The sequence below is a fragment of the Tachypleus tridentatus genome, chromosome 8 (assembly GCF_004210375.1).
Source record: "Tachypleus tridentatus isolate NWPU-2018 chromosome 8, ASM421037v1, whole genome shotgun sequence".
NCBI classification, from domain to species: domain Eukaryota; kingdom Metazoa; phylum Arthropoda; class Merostomata; order Xiphosura; family Limulidae; genus Tachypleus; species Tachypleus tridentatus.
The window spans coordinates 8,637,805-8,657,576 of record NC_134832.1 but is presented as its reverse complement, the minus strand read 5'-3'; the positions used below and the strand labels follow the sequence as shown (position 1 = coordinate 8,657,576).

At 32.4% G+C, this 19,772-nt stretch overlaps 1 protein-coding gene across 1 annotated transcript in view; it reads right to left on the bottom strand.

The window, feature by feature from the left end:
- Nucleotides 1-19,772, bottom strand: part of LOC143258493 (multiple C2 and transmembrane domain-containing protein 1-like) — a 135,634-nt gene that overhangs the window by 78,266 nt on the left and 37,596 nt on the right. The window contains exons 4-5 of the mRNA XM_076517543.1: nucleotides 9,453-9,675; nucleotides 1,240-1,357 (exon numbers count right to left, since the gene is read on the bottom strand). Coding sequence (XP_076373658.1) covers nucleotides 1,240-1,357; nucleotides 9,453-9,675 — 341 coding nt within the window. The remainder of the gene's footprint in view (nucleotides 1-1,239; nucleotides 1,358-9,452; nucleotides 9,676-19,772) is intronic.

Sequence of the window (19,772 nt, the reverse complement as noted above, 5' to 3'; positions counted from 1 at the left end):
GTATCTTTGTGCATAATTACAAAAAATCAAGTGAGTTACTAATTGTAACTTTATATAAGTAATACAAAACTGAATTTTAGGTAAAAGCTAAAGCTTATTTTTCTGGTTGTTTTATGTGAATAACAAAACAATAAATTAGTTAGCTGTTCTAATAAGAACTATTCATTCTGTTTTATATACTACCGATCAGAAAGTTTTTTTGCATATTTAAAGCCGTATTTATTTTTGAAAGAGCAAAAATGTGCACTGTTTGGCGTGCTTGGAAATATCCACGTGTGCAGTTATTACCTACGCTTAAAATTTCTTTTTTTCCTGCAAGTATCCAGCATAAATAGTTCAATTTCTGTTTTTATCCTATGTTACATTCACACTTTCGTTTTTAAAGTAGGAGTGCTTACAACCTTTAAGTGTTCGTAGTTTTGAGCAGTCACAAAAAGCGAATGCAAGATTTAGTGTTCAATGCCATCAACACAATAGACCTCTATCTTTGTGGAAATTTGAGCCTTAAAGGAAAATGAGTTAGTAAAATCGAAGAGTAACTTGTAGTTTACGGTTCTAATATATTTTTATTCACAATGATTTTATTTTGATTTAACTGAAGGTTATTTTTATGCATTGTTTCATCTCATCTTCATTTAGTTTTATTTACAAGGAGAACACATGTACGAACAAAAGTATTTTTCTATTAAAATTTTCATTCCGAATCTTGGTAGTCTTATCATTTTTCTTAAACATACAGCATCACAAGTTTTATCGTGCGTTGTGTTGTTTATCTTATTGTAAATTGTGACTGTCAATAAATATCTATTTGTGTGAGCTTGCATCCCATTTCTTTCCTCGTGATCCATTTCTTGCAAGTCGATGAGCATACATCTTAAAACCCGAAGTAAGAGAGTCTCCTATTATTAGCGAGCTTAAGTTTTCTTCTCTGATAATCATCGCCCCCCGCTAGTACAGCGGTATGTCTCCGGATTTACAACGCTAAAATCAGGGGTTAGATTCCCCTCGTTGGGCTGAGTAGATAGCCCGATGTGGCTTTGCTATTAGAAAAACACACACTGATAATCATCCAAGAGATACTGCAATCTCAATCGCCATAGTTTTTGAATGTCATAAATATATAAAAAGAGACGTTTATACAGTTACACTGGTAATGATATTTTGTACGCATGTTAGTTATACGTATCAATATATGCATTAGCTTTGAAGTTTTAGATTTTTCATAAAAAAGTTATTTACCTGTTCTTTGTCCACCTGGGTCTTTGGGATGAGCGTCAAAGTAAGTGTAATGCTGCCCCATTGTTTCGGATCATCTGGCAGACCAGAATCAGTTAAAGGCAGTATTACATCGGTTGGCCTATAACAATAGATAAAACGACAAAATTTTAACTCATTTAGTATTATTAGATAAAAATGATTTTCCCCGATTGCAGGATAGGTTCGTTTAACACCAATATCAAACAGGAAATTTGTGTTAAAAAAACTTGATTATCACAAAAAATTAAAATTTGATTGATGTACTAGCACAAACAATTGGATAATTACTTCTACTGGATAGATTCAACAGCTCTTTTCTCTCAAGCCGGGTCTTTGTTGAACTAAACTCAGAAAAAGTCATAAAGAATTAAGAAAGAATAAATGCTTTGATCTTGTAAAAAAACACTTATATTCTTTTGAGGGTGTTTGTTTGGGATTAAATACCAAGCTAAATAATGGGCTATTTGTACTCTACCTACCGCCGGTATCGAAAGTCGGTTTCTTGCAGTAGGAGTTCGCAGACATACCACTGTGCCACTGGGAGGCCTAGTCGCAGATGGTCAATAACGTCCTTTATCACATGTAACATCGACTTAAATAAACTGAAGTCCAACATATATTTGATTCTCTTTTGACAAGCGAGGAAGATTCCATAAAAAATTAGATATCTTATTTTATTATTTGCTTCTGTTGTCTGAAGTCTTTTTAACTAGCTGTGATTATGTTTTGTCTTATTGAATAAGCTTCCACAAGTTTTCTGTTTTCAGCTACTTTACACTGACCAATACTTACCACTGATGAACATTTTTGCTAAAACCTTTGAATTGATTTATCATATTAAGAATTAATTTTGTTTCATTTTAGGTAGGGTCCTTTTGAAACTTCACAGTACTAAAATAATAAAGTAAAACAATTAATACAAGTTTGATTTGGTTATCTACATTCTACACGACAAGAAAATGGAGCATCTTATGTATGTTGTGGGAAACAAGACTGAAACAACATGGTAATCAGCCCATAAACTTGATAGATTTACATCATGTTTTGTCAAGTTTTTAAAAATTTAGTAGAACCTGTAATTGTTGTTTCATTCCATTGTCAAATTGACTTCAGGGTGCTTGAAGCTATACAAAAGCCAGCTTTGTATCTCTGAACTGTTAGTATAGGTATTACCACTTTTATTTCAAGTGGGTTTCTCGTCATCAAGAAAAGCTAGCTTTGTTATTTGTAAGCTCTGGTAGTTGATCCAGCTTATTTATTTAATTACAGCCAACTTACTCATCTATCATATTTTCGAACCTCTGAGAGACTGTAGGTTGTGTTAATTCTCTTTATGAGTTCTTTAACTTAGAGAATGCCAGTAGTTAGAAAACTATTCAGAGACTGCATGCTGATTGGCTGCCTCAGAGGGGGGGGTGAGTCAGGGACGTGAATCAGGAAGGCATTGCTAGGGCGCTATGACAGTTGACGGTGGAGTGCATTGCTAGGACATACCATGTGACATCATGGTTCGAATGTTGCTATGAGTCATAGTTCAACGAAGTGATGTCAAAAGCCATGTTGGTAAGATGAAAGTTCACGAGAGAACTACTAGAGGGTGATATACATCAGCATGTCTAATATTTTATTTAACTGATATAATGTTGTGTTTACAGTTATCAGCAATGAACATATTTTTATTACAATTAAGTTCTTGTTACCTTCTCCTCATTGTAGGGCTCTAGTAAAGAATTAGTATAAAAAGATTTGTAAATGAATATTATCAGTGTTATGCATTCGGATGTTCTCTCAACCTTAAACAGTCGTGACTCTATATACTATACAATGGTAATTCTAATTATCACGGTGCTTTTCTACATTTTACTACATCTTCATTGCATATACTAATAGTGTCATCATGAGACTTCGAGGCTACCATCAAACACGGGTTACTATTTATTTTTAGATACTCGAGCAGCAAGAAACTCCACGTTTTTTATATAATAACATAGTTTTTTATGCCTGTAACTTAAGGGAGAACCATGTGATAAAGTTTTATGTCTTTATCTTTTTTCTCTTACTATAATAAGCTTTTATAATTTTCATAAATCTTGTAAAAAGTAAAACTCTATTATTATTCTATACAGTAGAAACAATGCTAATCATATTATAACAAACATGGTCTTTGAACAATGGTTTCTGGAGATAAATCTAGTTACATTGATCAATGTCTGACATAGGTTTTATGACAATTATCTTTATAATGCGATTTCATATAAAGTTATAGATATGTATTTTCTTGTATACCATACCTTTTATCGTGAGATAACAGAACTAACAAGTATATCACCATATTCAAAACGCCCACTATGGTATTCACAGTAGTTGAAAGTATTCAACATTTTTGACAGCTTTTCAAGATCTATGAAAGAATAATCTAATTTTTACAGTAACTGTCAATGTTATATGTTATACACCCTTATGTTCAAATATTACATGATAATAGAACAGGTTGTTTCTCAAGTTGAGGTCATTGACTGCCATATGTCTGATAAACAAAGGTCTACCTGTGTAGAAAGTATTCAAGAATTGTACTCTTGCTGATATATATTAGGCTTGTTACCCAATATACCATCATTGATAAGTAGCTTATTAATGTATTTTATGTAAGAAATATAAATGGAGATTTTTGATAGCTATACAAGTAGACTTGTAAAACACTGATACTCATGGTGTTTAAAGTGTCATAAAAAACTAAGCTGAGATTTGATCTTTTCCTTGAGTGTAGCAGATTTAAGTTGTTAGTGGATATCAAATGAAATTGATTTACTATTATGTATTTATTTTAATATTGATGTTTGTTAAGTTAGATATATATTTAGAAATGCATGTTAGTTATAGATTTAAATATTTTTCGAAATTCCCGACTATTCTCTAAATGTATAGAAGATTCTCAATTTTAAGAATCACCAATGAATTATATATGTAAGTAAAATATTGTTTCCAACTGAACTTTCGATAACGTCGCCTAAAGTTTATAAATCGACGCACCAAGAGACAGTTTTCATATCGTTGTTTGCTTTAGTTAGTATACTATAAACCTGGAAGCTATAACGGTGATTAACGCTTATCAACTGGGAAACTACAGATATTTGATGATGAACGTTTACAGATTTCAAACATTACAAACCGTTCAACTTTAAAGAATTACCTTTGGACGTCAATATTTTTACGAGAACATAAGATATCTCCCTCGGTGAAAAATCATCTGCTAAGAGCCGATTGAAGCCAGCCAAGAATAGAAATAGCTAGCTCCCTGTCAAGTGAAGTGTACCTGTGTATCAACATAGAATTAATTTTCTCATAATGAACCATTGATAAAATATTCAGTTCCACACCAAATAGATTGTTTGTTTGTTTTGTTGGAATTTCGCACAAAGCTACTCGAGGGCTATCTGTGCTAGCCGTCACTAATTTAGCAGTGTAAGACTAGAGGGAAGGCAGCTAGTCATCACCACCCACCGCCAACTCTTGGGCTACTCTTTTACCAACGAAAAGTGGGATTGACCGTCACATTATAACGCCCCCCACGGCTGGGAGGGCGAGCATGTTTGGCGCGACGCGGGCTCGAACCCGCGACCCTCGGATTACGAGTCGCACGCCTTACGGGCTAGGCCATACCAGGCCCCACCAAATAGAAAGCTCAGTATTGTTTGTAAGTTTATAAAACTTTCGTATATAAATTATTATTTATAATAACCATTATTATAAATTGTATTGTTGTTTGTGTATGAAAATACATTTGCGTTACGAAAGAAAATTATGTGTATCAGTCTTGTCGTCATATATCGCAAATTTGATACACAGACAGGTAATAACTTCTAAACCGAAATAGTAATACGTAACATAATAAACATAATAAATCAGTGGTAAATTATAATACGTAACACAACGTAAGCCAAGTATAAGTTATATTTTCTGAATGACTATGAATGAACTGTTGACTAATTTCCTTATGTCAGACACAGTTCAATCTTTATGTGAGGTGAGCATCAAATGTTTCTCTTGTAAGATATGATGAATCAGTGAAATAAAAAAATGTACTCCGACTTTTCGTTTATAAATTATATTAAACATATTACATACTGAACTCATATGAACAACTAATAATATAGACATAATATTAAATCTGTTATTTCACTTACAATATTAATATCTGCTTAAAACATGTTGGGCTGTGACAAAATTAGAGATTTATCGAAGAAAATCATAGAACACTGATTTTTAATTGACAGTTAATTAATATTTGATGATTTTTCTATGAAGTTGAAGTGAGCTGAAGGGTAAAGAATCACATATTACCCTAACGTTGTTTCAAAATCTATGTGAAGAAAATATGTAATAAAATAGCCTTTCTGAGCTTACAAATTGACATCATACACGTTTAGTTTGCTATGAGTCATTTTTTCTTTTACATGTGTAATACGATGTCTCATAATAAATTCAATGTTTGTTTTCACATAATATTATACAAGTGAAAAATATAAACTCTAACAGTAAGAATAATTTGGGCATAATGCAAAAAAAAAAAAGAAATGGGAGCTAATCCAGTATTTTATAAGCTAAGATTTTTATAGCATAATAGTTATCTTGAAGTTTTATTATAAATCTTTAAATATACTTGTGAGGTCTGTGGGTATATTTTGCAATGATAAACAGTAGATGTGTTGGATTTATAAAATATGAAAAAAATAATAACTTCATCTAAAATTAAAGGTCCTTTTAATATTCTGTTTGTCAACTATTTTTTTCAGTTATAAACTACATTAATTTGTGAAAAAAAGGCATTTGATACTTTGGTAAACTAATAACATTAAATATTATTTTTAAAAGACATAGTAATATAATTTCTGATTAATCTGTCAGTTTCATAAAACGAAAGCATTATTATCTTCAGGTGAGCACAAGAGTCAAGCTTTTGTAATTTGCTATCAGCTGGAATGTCAGAAAAAATGTTGAAAGAGTGATCTATCTGTTTACAAAAAATGTATTGAGGTCTTAAAGCTTGTGCAAAAGTTTTGTTGAGGTAATAGTGGATAATTCTATACAATTTTATCTTATAATCAAAACGGTAAAAATATTACTTATCAAGCCTATATGCATAAGGTTTTACCCAACAAGACATAAGCTCTAGAGGAAAATATGTGAAAATATCTACATAAAGGTAAAAATAGTAATGGCTAAACATAACAATTTATATAGATCTACTTGTTTTTGCAAAACAAACCAGTTTATAATGTTAAACACGAAACTATTGTACATTATTTAGAGATGTAAATAAGAATTTTTTTCAGGGCCATATATAATATATCGGTCAAAGAAATGAATGAGCACTAAGCATTTACATGTAAAATGTCAGGAAATGCAAAGAAGTATGTCGTGTATGTTAAATATAAAAGCAAAAACTATGTTGGCACATTCTAAATCAAAACTTAAAAAAACACAACCACCTAACTGTTTCATTCAGTATTTATAAAAATGTCACATGAATGATAAAATCCTTTTAGAACGGCTAATTGTAAAAGTATGTAAAGTAAATTATCGAGTATAATATTTGTCATGTTGAAATAACTGATAAATTAAGCGAGTATGAGCAGTTAAAACTGAAGTACTTCATACACTCTCTCTCTCTCTTTATGTATATCACCAAAATCTGTGTGTTTGTCAATTTTTCCGTTATCTAACTATCCCTAGGTCGTTGGGCCAATTTCAGTCAAATGTTGTGGAATGATGGTTCAGAACAAGGAGCATGTTACTGGATGATTCAAATACCCCTTCATTCCCCACTATTGCTATTATTGAGCATTTTTATCTTTGACATAAGTTTACGTTAACTAGATTCATAGATGTCTTTACACATACACGAAAAAAATAAACTATTACGTTTTCTATAAAACAACGTATACACAGTGTGTGGAAGGGCAAATAAACACCTTAGATATCTCAGAGAGTGTGCTAGCACTCTCTATGGAGAAATGCAAGGAAACAAATAGCTGCTAATATTACGATAATACATAAACTGAGACGAAGTTTCTACCTCAACAGCCACCATATTCTTTTAAGCTGATGTGAAAATCATTTTTGAATTATACCTACTCCCTTCTTTGACCCATAACCTTACAATTTCAGCTCATAAGACACTTTTGTGGCTAATGACTGTCAATTAATTAATAACGTGAAACATTGTGGTAGAACATTAAGAACTGGGCAACAGAAAGAGCCTCTATTTTTCCCACTACCTCTTTCCAGAAAGTTACTTTGATCATCACACAGTATAAACCATGTTTACAAAAAATATATTGAGGTCTTAAAGCTTGTGCAAAAGTTTTGTTGAGGTAATAGTGGATAATTCAATACAATTTTATCTTGTAATCAAAACTGTATAAACTGAAACTGTAAATATGATAAAAACTTTTCACTACTAATCATTGTAAACACAACACTATATAACTTAGATACAATATTAATTTTAAAACTTTGATTTTAACAATAAAGTTGGTAACATGTTGATCTACATCACCCTGTAGTGGTTTGCACACAAACTATCCGTGCAGTCTGCCATGTTCATTAGTACCAGAATATAATGCCTAAATACCGACAGAAGTGACAGAAATTATACGAAACCTTTAAATTCCATTATCTCAAACATACAAAAAAGATGGTTTTGAATTAGTAATTAAGATTTTATTACATAATTAATACTTATTTTTTTAACATTACAATATAACTTTCTTAATACCCAATAAATTCTAATTACTCGAGAAGATCTGACTCAGTTCTCAAAGTGTCATGCATTCTGACTGAATATGTAAGCTTTAAGATAAACTGACCATTTTCACAGAATTAATTTTCACAATTACGGTTTACTTAATGTTAAGTAACACGATACTTAGTTGCTTATCAAGTCTAAATCACTTTGGTTTCTACTTATTAGTGCAAAAGCTTTGAATTTAATTAAATACATTTTAACTGTAAGATAAGATGAACTAATGAAAAACATCTGTAGAGTATTGAGGTTTCAAAACTGGAAATTCTAGATTTTATATAAATACAATTCAAACTGGTCTTAGACAAGTTTTCATATAAATAAATTAAAATTGATACAAGGCTATGTTGTTCTAATATTTATAATATTGTAAAATGAAGACTTATGCATGTATGTACATCACGTTTTTTTAAAGTGCAAATAGGTGTATCCATAGTGCAGATAACTCTCCTGGAAAAACAACATTTCCAGAAATTTGTATACAGTTGTTAACAAATTATATTATGGTGTAAAAATTTTATATCTGAAATTATAACTTCTGTATTTTTAATCAAAACCTAATAAAACATGTATTATCGGGTCAACTGAGTACGTTTTCTCACCTTTAAAATGAATAAACTCGAAAAAGTAACATACTGGTTAAACTTATAATAGATATTGGATCAAACTCTGAAAACAAACAATATAGATAACGAACAAAGTTTGCATAAAAACTTGGATAAAAATAGAGGAATTACTAAACATATCTTACAATAATGGAGATTACATCAATGCATCAATCTATCAAATTAGATGTTTAGTTTTCAGTTGTGTTTAACTTTTTACATGGCATGCTTCCACAATCGTTGTTATAATTTATATATAATTTTTATATAGGTCACATAATTCTTAATAGTGTACACTAAAAATATTTTAAGATGATCTTGATCAACATATAATAATTCATGTTTCTACTCAATATCAATGTCGTTATTGCTAATTAATTATTTCATATTTGTGGATACCAAGTATGTTTCGACCAGAAACAGAGATATGAATAGTACTGTGAAAGCAAGAAAGTTAGTAAGTAAGTAGTTATCTAACATTATTTGTGAAATGTGACCTGGCACAATGCGAAAATTCGCTTTGTATGTAGAATTTATGGACAAAACACTTGTTATAATATGGTCTGGTTTTTGCATACTTATTGTACTGAATACAAAACAAAAGAAACTGTTACAACATTATTACACGTTATAAAGTAGGCAGTCGTTTTATCATTTTACTCTGCATAGTGTTATTGCATAACACATAACCGAGGTTTAATATTAAGTTGATTTAACTTAACAATCTTGAAAGCTGAATTGAATTTCACATATTAATGTATTACCAAGACATTCATCTCACTTACTTGTTCAAGTCCAGAAATGTTAGATCTACTTGTGCTGAGCCCATATAGTCATCTTGAAGTCCAAAATCGTAATCATAGACATGGACGTAAAGGGGCTGAAACACGTCTTCCACTGGCAGACTAAAAAATTCATCCCAGTATGGATTAAGAGTTTTCGGAATTGTCCTACTCTTGTATAGTTGCCGTCCTCCAAGCTTGAATTTGACGTAAGGATCACTGGTGCCTGACAATAGAGTTCACAACAAAAGTTCTACTACTGGATATTTGACATTAATCTGTCAATGTATTCAAAATATTATTGTTATTTTATCATCGATTATTATAATTTTTTAATATATAAATAATTTGAAAAGCATACAAAACGAAAATTCACTTTGCATACAAATAAATTATGAATGTGTATTTTTAAAAATAGGAATATAATGCTACTTTAAAAAATTCACATAAACAAAATTCTAAGTCAAACGAAATTTATGTTTACTTTGAGAACTCTGAATTTTCACTTGAGTTATAGTCTAATATTGACAAGATTGGAAGCACCGATAAAGCGTGATTTAATTATCAAAAGGCATTGATGGTAAACATAAAATCAGACCTGGAATGAAGATGGGCTCTTCTTGCAAAGAATCCTTCATTCAAAGTTAGGTTTACACAAGTACTTTGCCTCATTTTTTAATTTTCCGTAATAGCTTGAGAACTAAACGTTGGATAATTATTACCAAAATATTATAATTGATTACCTGATCAAAAACCATGAGTTTTAAACTTTAAGCAAAATCAATATCATGACGGAAAACTGCAAAGTAAAATCTAAAGGATACCTGTGTATTTCCACCGCCTGAATAAAGAAATCCAAAAACTTGAAATACCTTTAATGTTTAGATTACTAAATAGTATAAATCTTCAATCTTTGTCATATTTTACACGCATTTTAAAGGCCATTTAATTCTGAATAGTGTTTATAACAACAGTATTTCAAAGACGAGTTTTGATCAACATACAAAGTACACGCGTCTATTCAATATTAATATTATTATTTTGATAGTCATCATATTGTGATGCAAATAATATTAATATAGGATGAAAATCCTTTAAACAAAGGTTTTCACTACATGCATGTATGAAATCCAAATGTTTAATTGGAATTAACTTTCGACCAATTACAAAAGTGTTAAATAAAATGGGTATAAAGCTAATTGGCCCAACATGGACAGGTGGTTAAGGCACTCGAGTCGTAATCTGGAAGTCGCAGGTTCGAATCCCTGTCACATCAAACATGCTCATCCTTTCAGTCGTTGGGGCTTTATATTGTGACGGTCAATCACACTATTCGTTGGTAAAAGAGTAACCCAAGGGTTGGCGGTGGGTAATGATGATTAGCTGCTTTCTCTGTGGTCTTACACTGTTAAATTAGGGACGGCTAGCGCAGATAGCTCTCGTGTAGCTTTGGCGAAATTCAAAACAAACTAAACCAAACCAATGCTAGTTCTAATAAAATACTTAGAACTGCATACAATATTATGGAACCTCTCTTTTAAACAATTTTATTCTAAATCAGTATTGTTATAGACTGTTTAGCTTGCTATATTGTTATAGCAGTATGTCTACGGATTTACAACGCTAAAATCAAGGGTTCGATTCCCCTCGGTGGGCTCAACAGATAGCCCGATATGGTTTTGCTATTAAAAAACACAAACACATATAGACTGTTTTGTTTTTTTTTCTCATTTGTCATTTGTTTTGTTGTTTGGCCAGTAGGAAGTTTCAAGACATGTTATAAGTGCATGACCGACACCTGGAAGTTTTAGTATAGTTAGGTTATAGCATATCATTGCTGGTTACCAAGTCTGTTAAATATGCTACATCAACTTTTTTAGAGTGAGTTGCTGAGTTATCTCGTTTGATGGTCAGTTGGTTAATTCAGTGCTGTAAATTGGAGTCCTATAAAGAAAGAAATAGGATACGAGAGAATATGCACGTAAATAAAATTCTAGTATTAGTGTCTGAAATAAAATTAGGCTCATCAGTGAACATTATTTAAGTTAACATGTAGAGCGTACAGTTGAATAAATAAAACACTTTCATTATTATTAAGTGGACAGAATAACTCGAAAGAACCTGCTCAACAACAGGAATTGTTACAATCACATTCCTTTTTTAATTAAATCATTTATACAGCTTAGAATGGCAAATCCATTCTAATAATTGATTAATTTGCATTAAATCTGTCAATACCAAAGTTAAAAGTTTGCTAAATTATAATCTAAGACCAGTGGGGCTTTAACCAGCTATGAAGATATTGAGATAATATCCACGTTTTTTTGTTTTGGCTTCTTTTACGAACTGGCACATATACACACGGATACAAATACCTGTCAATCAATTCATCGTAAATACAATTGGAATCTATAGCTTGCAATCAAAGTTTGACGTTAGTGAAAAATTGACTCTGGTTACTGTGGTGTTCATATAGGTACAGTATGTGAAGCTCAAAATTTTTATGATTCCATACATTGCCTTGAAATATTATCCAGAAACTTGCTGATAATGAAAGATTCTATGACGAAGAGGATTCACAAAATTATATTTTTTCAGTATTAAAAAGAAAATTTGATTATCTGTCAAATTAAAAAACAAAAAACTGAATACAAATGCAATATCATGTTATTTTAATATATTTGGTAATTACTAAATTAGAAACGTAAGACTTAAGCAAATACTAGCTGTAATATCCAAATCCCGTGTTACACTGAGTATTGTGCCAAATCTAATGTTGAAAAACAAAACAAAAACATTTTAAAAATTCGCATTTAAAAATAACTAGAAAAAACGTATAATATATTTATCTTGATTGTTTGTTGAATTTTGTGCAAAACTACTTGTGTACTATCTGCGCTAGTCGTTCATAATTTTGAAATGATAGAATAGAGGAAATGCAACTAGTTAGCATCATGCACTGTCAATTGTTGGGCTACACTCTACCAACGAATGGCTACAATGGTTAGCATATTCCTTGACAGGATTTGAATCCGCAATCTACAGACTTTGAGTCGCGTTTTATAATCATCAGGCCATGATGGCCTAAATATTATGAATAAGGTAAAGTTATAGGTCGATGTGAGTAGTAAATCTGGGACACGACCTATCGTAAACACAGCCCGCATTAAAGTTTTGAATGAATAATACATGTTTAAATCGTGTATAGTACTAATACATTTAGCCTCTTCAGATCTTTAGCCTTTTAAAGAACTGGAATTCTCAAAATAATAATAATAAATTAATAATAAATCTTGACTTAAATAGTTATTGATATTAAATATGCTTCATGCTACAGAATTATTTGCAACATCTATTGGCCATATCCAGCTGTAGTTATTAGTATTTCTCAACATGGAATTCAAGCAGAAAAAGCGTTATGTATAATATGTTTCCAAAAGTAAAAGAAAATGCAATTTATAGCCTCTTCAAGGAGATATTTCGTTCAAACGACAAAGCTCAGTTATTTTGTTAAAGCGCCTTTAGAACAAACGTTTAATCTAACTAGGCAAGGCTAATCCATTTGTTATTAGAAGAATATGGGTACCATATAGTTTGTAAACGTAAGTTTATCATAATTATTTGTGTTTGTATAAATGTGTAAGTTTGTGAATTAGTTTAATTAGTCATTCAATTACAAACTATATATAAAAAAATATTTTTGAAACATTTCTGTCTTCCAGATTCGGCTTCAAGGTTGATCAGAAGCATTGCGACAGAAGGAGATCACATGTAATTACAAGCTTAATTGCTCAGATGATGGTAAAAGATATGCAATTATGATCTATTGCACGTGGTCCAGGTTTGAGAAACATTTCGCATGAATCTAATTATAGTGTCCAATTTACGCACAATGGCGAGAATTTTTGAAAATCTGTAAACTTAGGCTTTACAACACCTATACTCAATCTTGTCCACAGATTGACGAATTATCATTCTAACAACTGGTTTGTGAACAAGCTTTGAGATGGATGCTTACATCGCTATTATCTTCAACTGTGTAAACAAAACACTCTGTCCATTTCTCAGAGTGGCACACCTCTGTAAATCTTGCAAGAGCCTCTCAACATGTTTGTTTGCTTGTTTTCGAATTTTGCGCACAGCTATTAGGGCTGTCTGCGCTAGTCGTCCCTAATTTAGCAATGTAAGACTAGAAGGAAGGCAGCTAGTCATCACCACCCACCGCCGCCAACTTTTGGGCTACTCTTTTACCAACGAATAGTGGGATTGACCGTTAATTATAACGCCTCTACGGTTGAAAGGGAAAGCATGTTTGATGCAACGGAGATTCGAACTCGCAACCATCGGATTACGAGTCGAACGCTTTAACACACTTGGCCATGCCGGGCCCTCTCAATATGTAATAGATAAATTTGGTATTACCGATATCTTACTAACAGTTCAAAAGAATGTCTCTAATATGAATCTGACAAAACTGGCGATAAATGACCACTAAATCACATTAGTTGATCTGGCCACCCTTTGCAGTTATGCATTTGAGAAAGATTGAAATAAAAAAAACATGATGACTGGATTTACTGATCATACGTAAAATTTGTTGGTCACTTTTATCATTCAACTATTATCTGTGAAGCATTTCTCAAACAACATTATGCCTTGTGTTACCAAAGCAATCACTGAAATAGGATTTAATTACAAGTGGAACTCCATATAAAAATTACTCAGATTATGTGTAACAATCAACAAGTAATACTGTCAATTCTTACAGAAAGGGGGTTGATATTACATGACAATGACTGAGAGTTAATGGTACCTTAGGAATATTAGACAATGAAATTTTATGAGTGCATTGTACTTATTATTGCTATTAAATTGTATCGGAGATTCAATGTTATAGAAATTGAGTTTGGTGACATGATTCTGATGACTATAGCATGACTTAATTCCCGATTCAAATCACCGTTATTTATAAAACTCGACACTTGAACTTTCCCAAACATTGTCATCAAAACCTAAAAAAACCTGATAGTTGCTACCAACTACCCACAGACCAAGAAGCTGACATTACACCATAAACTAGTTAATATGCTAGACCTGGGAGAAGAGTTTCAACAATCTCAGTAAAAGAAGAAGCTGAGTTTTTTTTTAGTTGTTGTTTTACAGTGAACAAATAATAGTGACTAAATTATCTAGAATGGTGGAAAAATACATGAAAGCAATTTCCTCACCTTGCCTACTTAGCAGAAGGTATTTGAATTTCCTACTACTATCACTAGATCAGAGAGTGTTTTCTACAATAGGAATGATAATTACTGCCAGGCGTGAGATTCTTGCACATGCATAAATAATCATTTTATCAAAACACAACTTGGAAAAATGATCAAAATCAACCTTTGAGACACAAGAGGAAAACACGATTGAAGAGTCTCACTACACCTATGATTATGAAATGGAAACTGAATGACTGGGCGAAGTAATTGAAGAAATAAACGTAACGACATCTACCTCTGACGAAACTTGTCTCCACAACAGGCAGTTGCCGTCCATTCTACAAAGTTTCATCGTGAATATTCTGCCTAAACAATATATCAAAGGACTTCTATCTATGTTGATTACTTATTAGAAGAAGAAGAAAAAGAGAATGGTGACGCATATCTAGAGAACATTGAGTGGGTTATGACAATAAATAAATCCTAACAAATTTATTTCATGGAGTTTTACTTGTTTATATTATTTTGTAATATGTCGTAACTTATTTCCGTATTTTATCCCACATAGAACTATATTGGTTGTTCATTATGTCAGTTATACATATTTAATTTAAAGAATAATTATCTGTTTGTAATTTACAAAAACTTTTTCATCAGTTTAGTTTGTACTGTAATAGTGTTATGACATATAAGATCAATTTTAGCACACTTAGTCTGCTCAACAAATACATTTTTTATTTAATTCATAACTGAATAGGTAGTTTCATAAGTGTTTGTAAACTGCAGTACAATTTTATATATTTTTTCTTTGTGAATTGAATAAAATGAAAATATTTTCAGTTTTCGGTCTTTTTTCTGGAGTACAGCGTTTACAATTCTTTATTTATTAGTTTATTAATGTTTAATTAAAGGCTACTTGTTTGATCGTTTTGGTAAGAAACTATCCGTGCACAATAACCGTGGAAAGAACATTCCATATTGGAAGCAACAAGATTATTTATTAGGTTTAAGTACTGGAAATATCCATAAAAGGTCAAATATTTTGTTTCTGTTCTTTCCAGAAAGTTACCCTTTGTATTATTTACACATTCACTCTCCTGAATTTTGCTATTTGATTGTCTGTGGTTTCCTCATTCAGCAATAGAAGTCAATGACGTCAGCATTAAGCTTAAAGATTTCGGTTTGTCTGGAATTAAGCGCAAAGCTACACAATGGTCTATCTGTGCTCTATACACCACTGGTGTCGAAGCCCGGTCTAAAGCGGTGTGAGTCCGTAGACATACCGCTGTGCCAGTGGGGGGGGGGGTTAATCCTAAAGAATCCAGTGAAGTTTCATTTTTCACAAATGACTGAATCTTACTAATTTCCATGTTAAAACACTGAGTTATTCAGCCAAATGTGTTTAAATTACCCGGGTGGTAAAAACGAGAACCGGATCAGGTCGGGTAATTTAAAACCCTAAGTTTCAGGGAACTTATGTCGACCTCTATTCAATCTCATTATCAAGGTAAATTTACAAGTTTGCGACACTTTTTGTTGTATTTTGACACAGTTACAACAGCAGTTTTATAAATAAATAAAGTGAGCACCAAGAAAAAATTATCACTTTGGAATTTAAGTCCAATAAAGTTAAGCAGAAAAGTCAAAGATTCCTGTAAAATGTATGTTCAACACTGTTAAATGAAGAATAAATTGAACATGGACGGTAGTGGTGAAAAAGCAAACAAATGTAGTTTTAAACATAAAATTGTTTATTTTACACAATGTCATCTTAATTGGCCAGGTTTAGTTTTTGTGTCGTCTAGTTAAAAGTTTTAGCACCAAAAGGTTTAATTGAGTTGGATAGTAGATGATAATCTTAAAAATTATGCCAACAGGTGCCAACCATTCATGCGGACATTGGCTGCCTCATAAGAAGCAGAAAAGTGCTCCTTTACTGATTTTACCCATAGCATCTTGGTTGCATACGGTCCTACTGATTTTTCATTTTTGCTTTTCATAGTTATATCATATGCTACTTTGTTTCCAGCAGTCTCGTCTCGTACTCTTTAAATGTGAATTAAGTCCTTTCATGGTTTATGCTTTCTTCTTATTGGTGTGGAGAAGTTCAATATTTTGTCAGTGCTGGATTTGATCAAGGAATTTTTTCCAGCAAGCTTAAAAGCTTCTTTGTTTCACATGTTGATGATCATACCACGAAGCTCTTTTACTTTCTGCTATTTATATGGAGACCAATCATTTATAATTTTATGTAGTATTGGGTATGAGTAATTTACAAATATTATGTTAGTGGCCCTGCTTATTTCCAATTTGTTGTTTATACCAATCCAGAGGAGGACCTGCGTTATGGTTTTCATTACCATTCTTGTACAATGGGGATATGGAAAGTTCTGTGAATCTAATACAGATGCTTGTTCCATGAGAAAATAAAGGTCCAATCAGCTCTCTCAATTCTTTTATTGTTGTAACCATCAGTAGCTTATAAAAAGTGACTCTCCATCGCGGTGCTTAAATAGGTACTGGCATGCGTTCTGTGCTTCATCATCTTCTATGATGAAGTCCTATGTTTGCTATCTAAAGCTATTTACACAACTCCCAGTGGTACTAAATGTTTATTCAACATAGAGAAATTTGACATCTAGTTGTAACAATCTCAAAAATGACTGTATAGCATTTGTCCACCCTTGGCTTCCTGTTGAGACAAATTTTTACGTGTTATTCTGTTTAGTTGGTGTGTGTGTGGTTGTTTGTTGTAGAGCTAGAATCATCAAGCTGGAAAGAGCAGTGGCTAGACGTTGGAAAACAGCTTTTACATTTCAAAGATTAAGTGAAGAATTTGAGTTATGTGCACTGTTGTTATTTTGTGGTACTCTCAGTGTTTGTGAGTTTTGATAGTGATGAATGAAGTGATATCCGTGACCAGTGTTAAACATATATTTATATCTTTAAAATCTTATCTAGATGTATATTTACTCATACTATCATTATTACTGCATAATCATGGATGAAACAGATGACACTTTGGTAGCACATAGGCAGGTGACCTTTTGCATATTTCCTGCTGCATCTTTCAGCACATTAATGTCCTTAGTAGTTCTGGTTACCATGTCGTTAATTTGGCTGTCAAACTTTACCGTATCTACTTCAGTGCTTCTGCCTAAACGATACAGTGCTACAAAAGATGGTGATGTTTTCCTCATCAATACATATGATGTTCAGTGAGCAGATGGTAGTGGCTTTAGAAGAGTTGATGACCATTTCTTTGTCATTGCACCATTTGTTGACCCTGCTAAATAATGCATCTTGCTTTCGATTTCAGCTTTGATAGAGCTTCTGTTGTAAACCAGAATGTCATCAGCAAATGTTATAACATAGAATGTGGTTGAAATGCCAATATGGACTAGATCCTTGGTGTTGATGTGGAAAAAACTGGCAAAATAGGTGATTCTTGTGACAAGTCAGTGTACCTTATGATTCAGTCTGACTGCTAGCTTTTATGCATAATGATGTTTCTTGTAGTAGTTCATACAGCCATGATCGATCATACGCATTATACTAATTACTACTATTCTGGGCATTTTATCAGAAATAACGGATAATTGTATTCTACTTAAGACATCTTCCAAATCTAAAGATATGGCTAAGATATTCTAATCAATTTTAAAGCCCTCCAATCTATCACTTGTAAATTCAGCACTGTGGATCCAGGTTTCTCTTCCACTATGATAACTACTTAATGATGGTTGGAGGAGTGGTTCAATTTGATGGGCGGACCCTCTAGTTACAGTCATTTCTGGGACATGCCAATGATGTCTTGTAGTGTTTATGTGTTGGGTGAGGATGAAAGTATCATCCCACATTTTAGGGATAATACCTGTTCCTCAACTACTTTGACACTTCAACATTAAATTCAAAGAACCAGCATGGTTAGGTGGTTAGGGAACTCGACTTGTGATCTGAGAGTCGGGGGTTCGAAGAACCGTCATATAAAACATGCTCGCCCTCTCAGCTGTGGGGACGTTATAATATGACAGTCAATCCCACTATTCGTTGGTAAAAGAGTAGCCGAAGAATTGGCAGTGGGTGGTGATGACTAACTGCCTTCCCTCTAGCCTTACACTGCTAAATTATGGACAGCTAACACAGATAGTCTTCCTGCAGCTTTGCGCAAAATTAAAAGCAAAAAACAAACAATTAAAACTAAATCCAAGTTGGTTTCAGTAACATTCTTAAACGTAGAGAGGGTTTTTACACGTAAAGACTTACAAATCCAGCATTATATGTATTTATGGTTCTATGTATAATATTCAAAGAATTAAAGATGACTTCCTTATCTTCATTTAGTTCTGGATAAATGGTCATATTGGTTAATGTATTTGTGCAGGATGGTATTTCCTTTGATCTTGATCCATACAGAATTATGTAAATACCATGTTTTGGATTCTTGTGCAAACCATACTCTTATGGAGAAGCCATAATGAAGTGCTTGTGAGACTGGCTTTGCTGCATAGTTCATTCAATTTCATGCCACGTATTTTGATCGTTTGTAAAGTGTACAGGGTCTATTCTATCCAAATCCTTGCTTAATGCTTTATTTGCATCAACTCAGCCTGAGGTTTGTTGCATTCTTTCAGGGTGTTTATTACTTTCACTATTTCCCCTGTATGAAGTGTTTCGTTTCCAAAAGCTGTTGGTTTAACTTTTCTTGATGGTGGAGAGATGCTTGAGGGAAAGCATTTCATCTTTGTATAGTTTTCTAGGTTGTTCTAAGTGACTTTCCCTTTCAACTTTCACATATGCCTCACACATGAAGTTGTAAATGCAGACATTATGTCTCCCATCCCAGGAATCTGTGGGACAGGATCTACACTGAGACCTATTACCTTGATTCTCGGATATTCTTTATTTTATATCAGAGCTTAACAGTATAATGTTGATGGATATGCTGTACAAAGTAAAGAGTAAATCTATGCCAACAGTGTTTTCACCTGCATACTAAATTGGGTGACTGACATTGAAGTAATCTAATATACTAGATAGATAGGTGTGTTTTCACTTGCTTTAACTTCTTCCCGCTACTTATAATGAGGCTGAAATGGAAATTTTGTTTGGA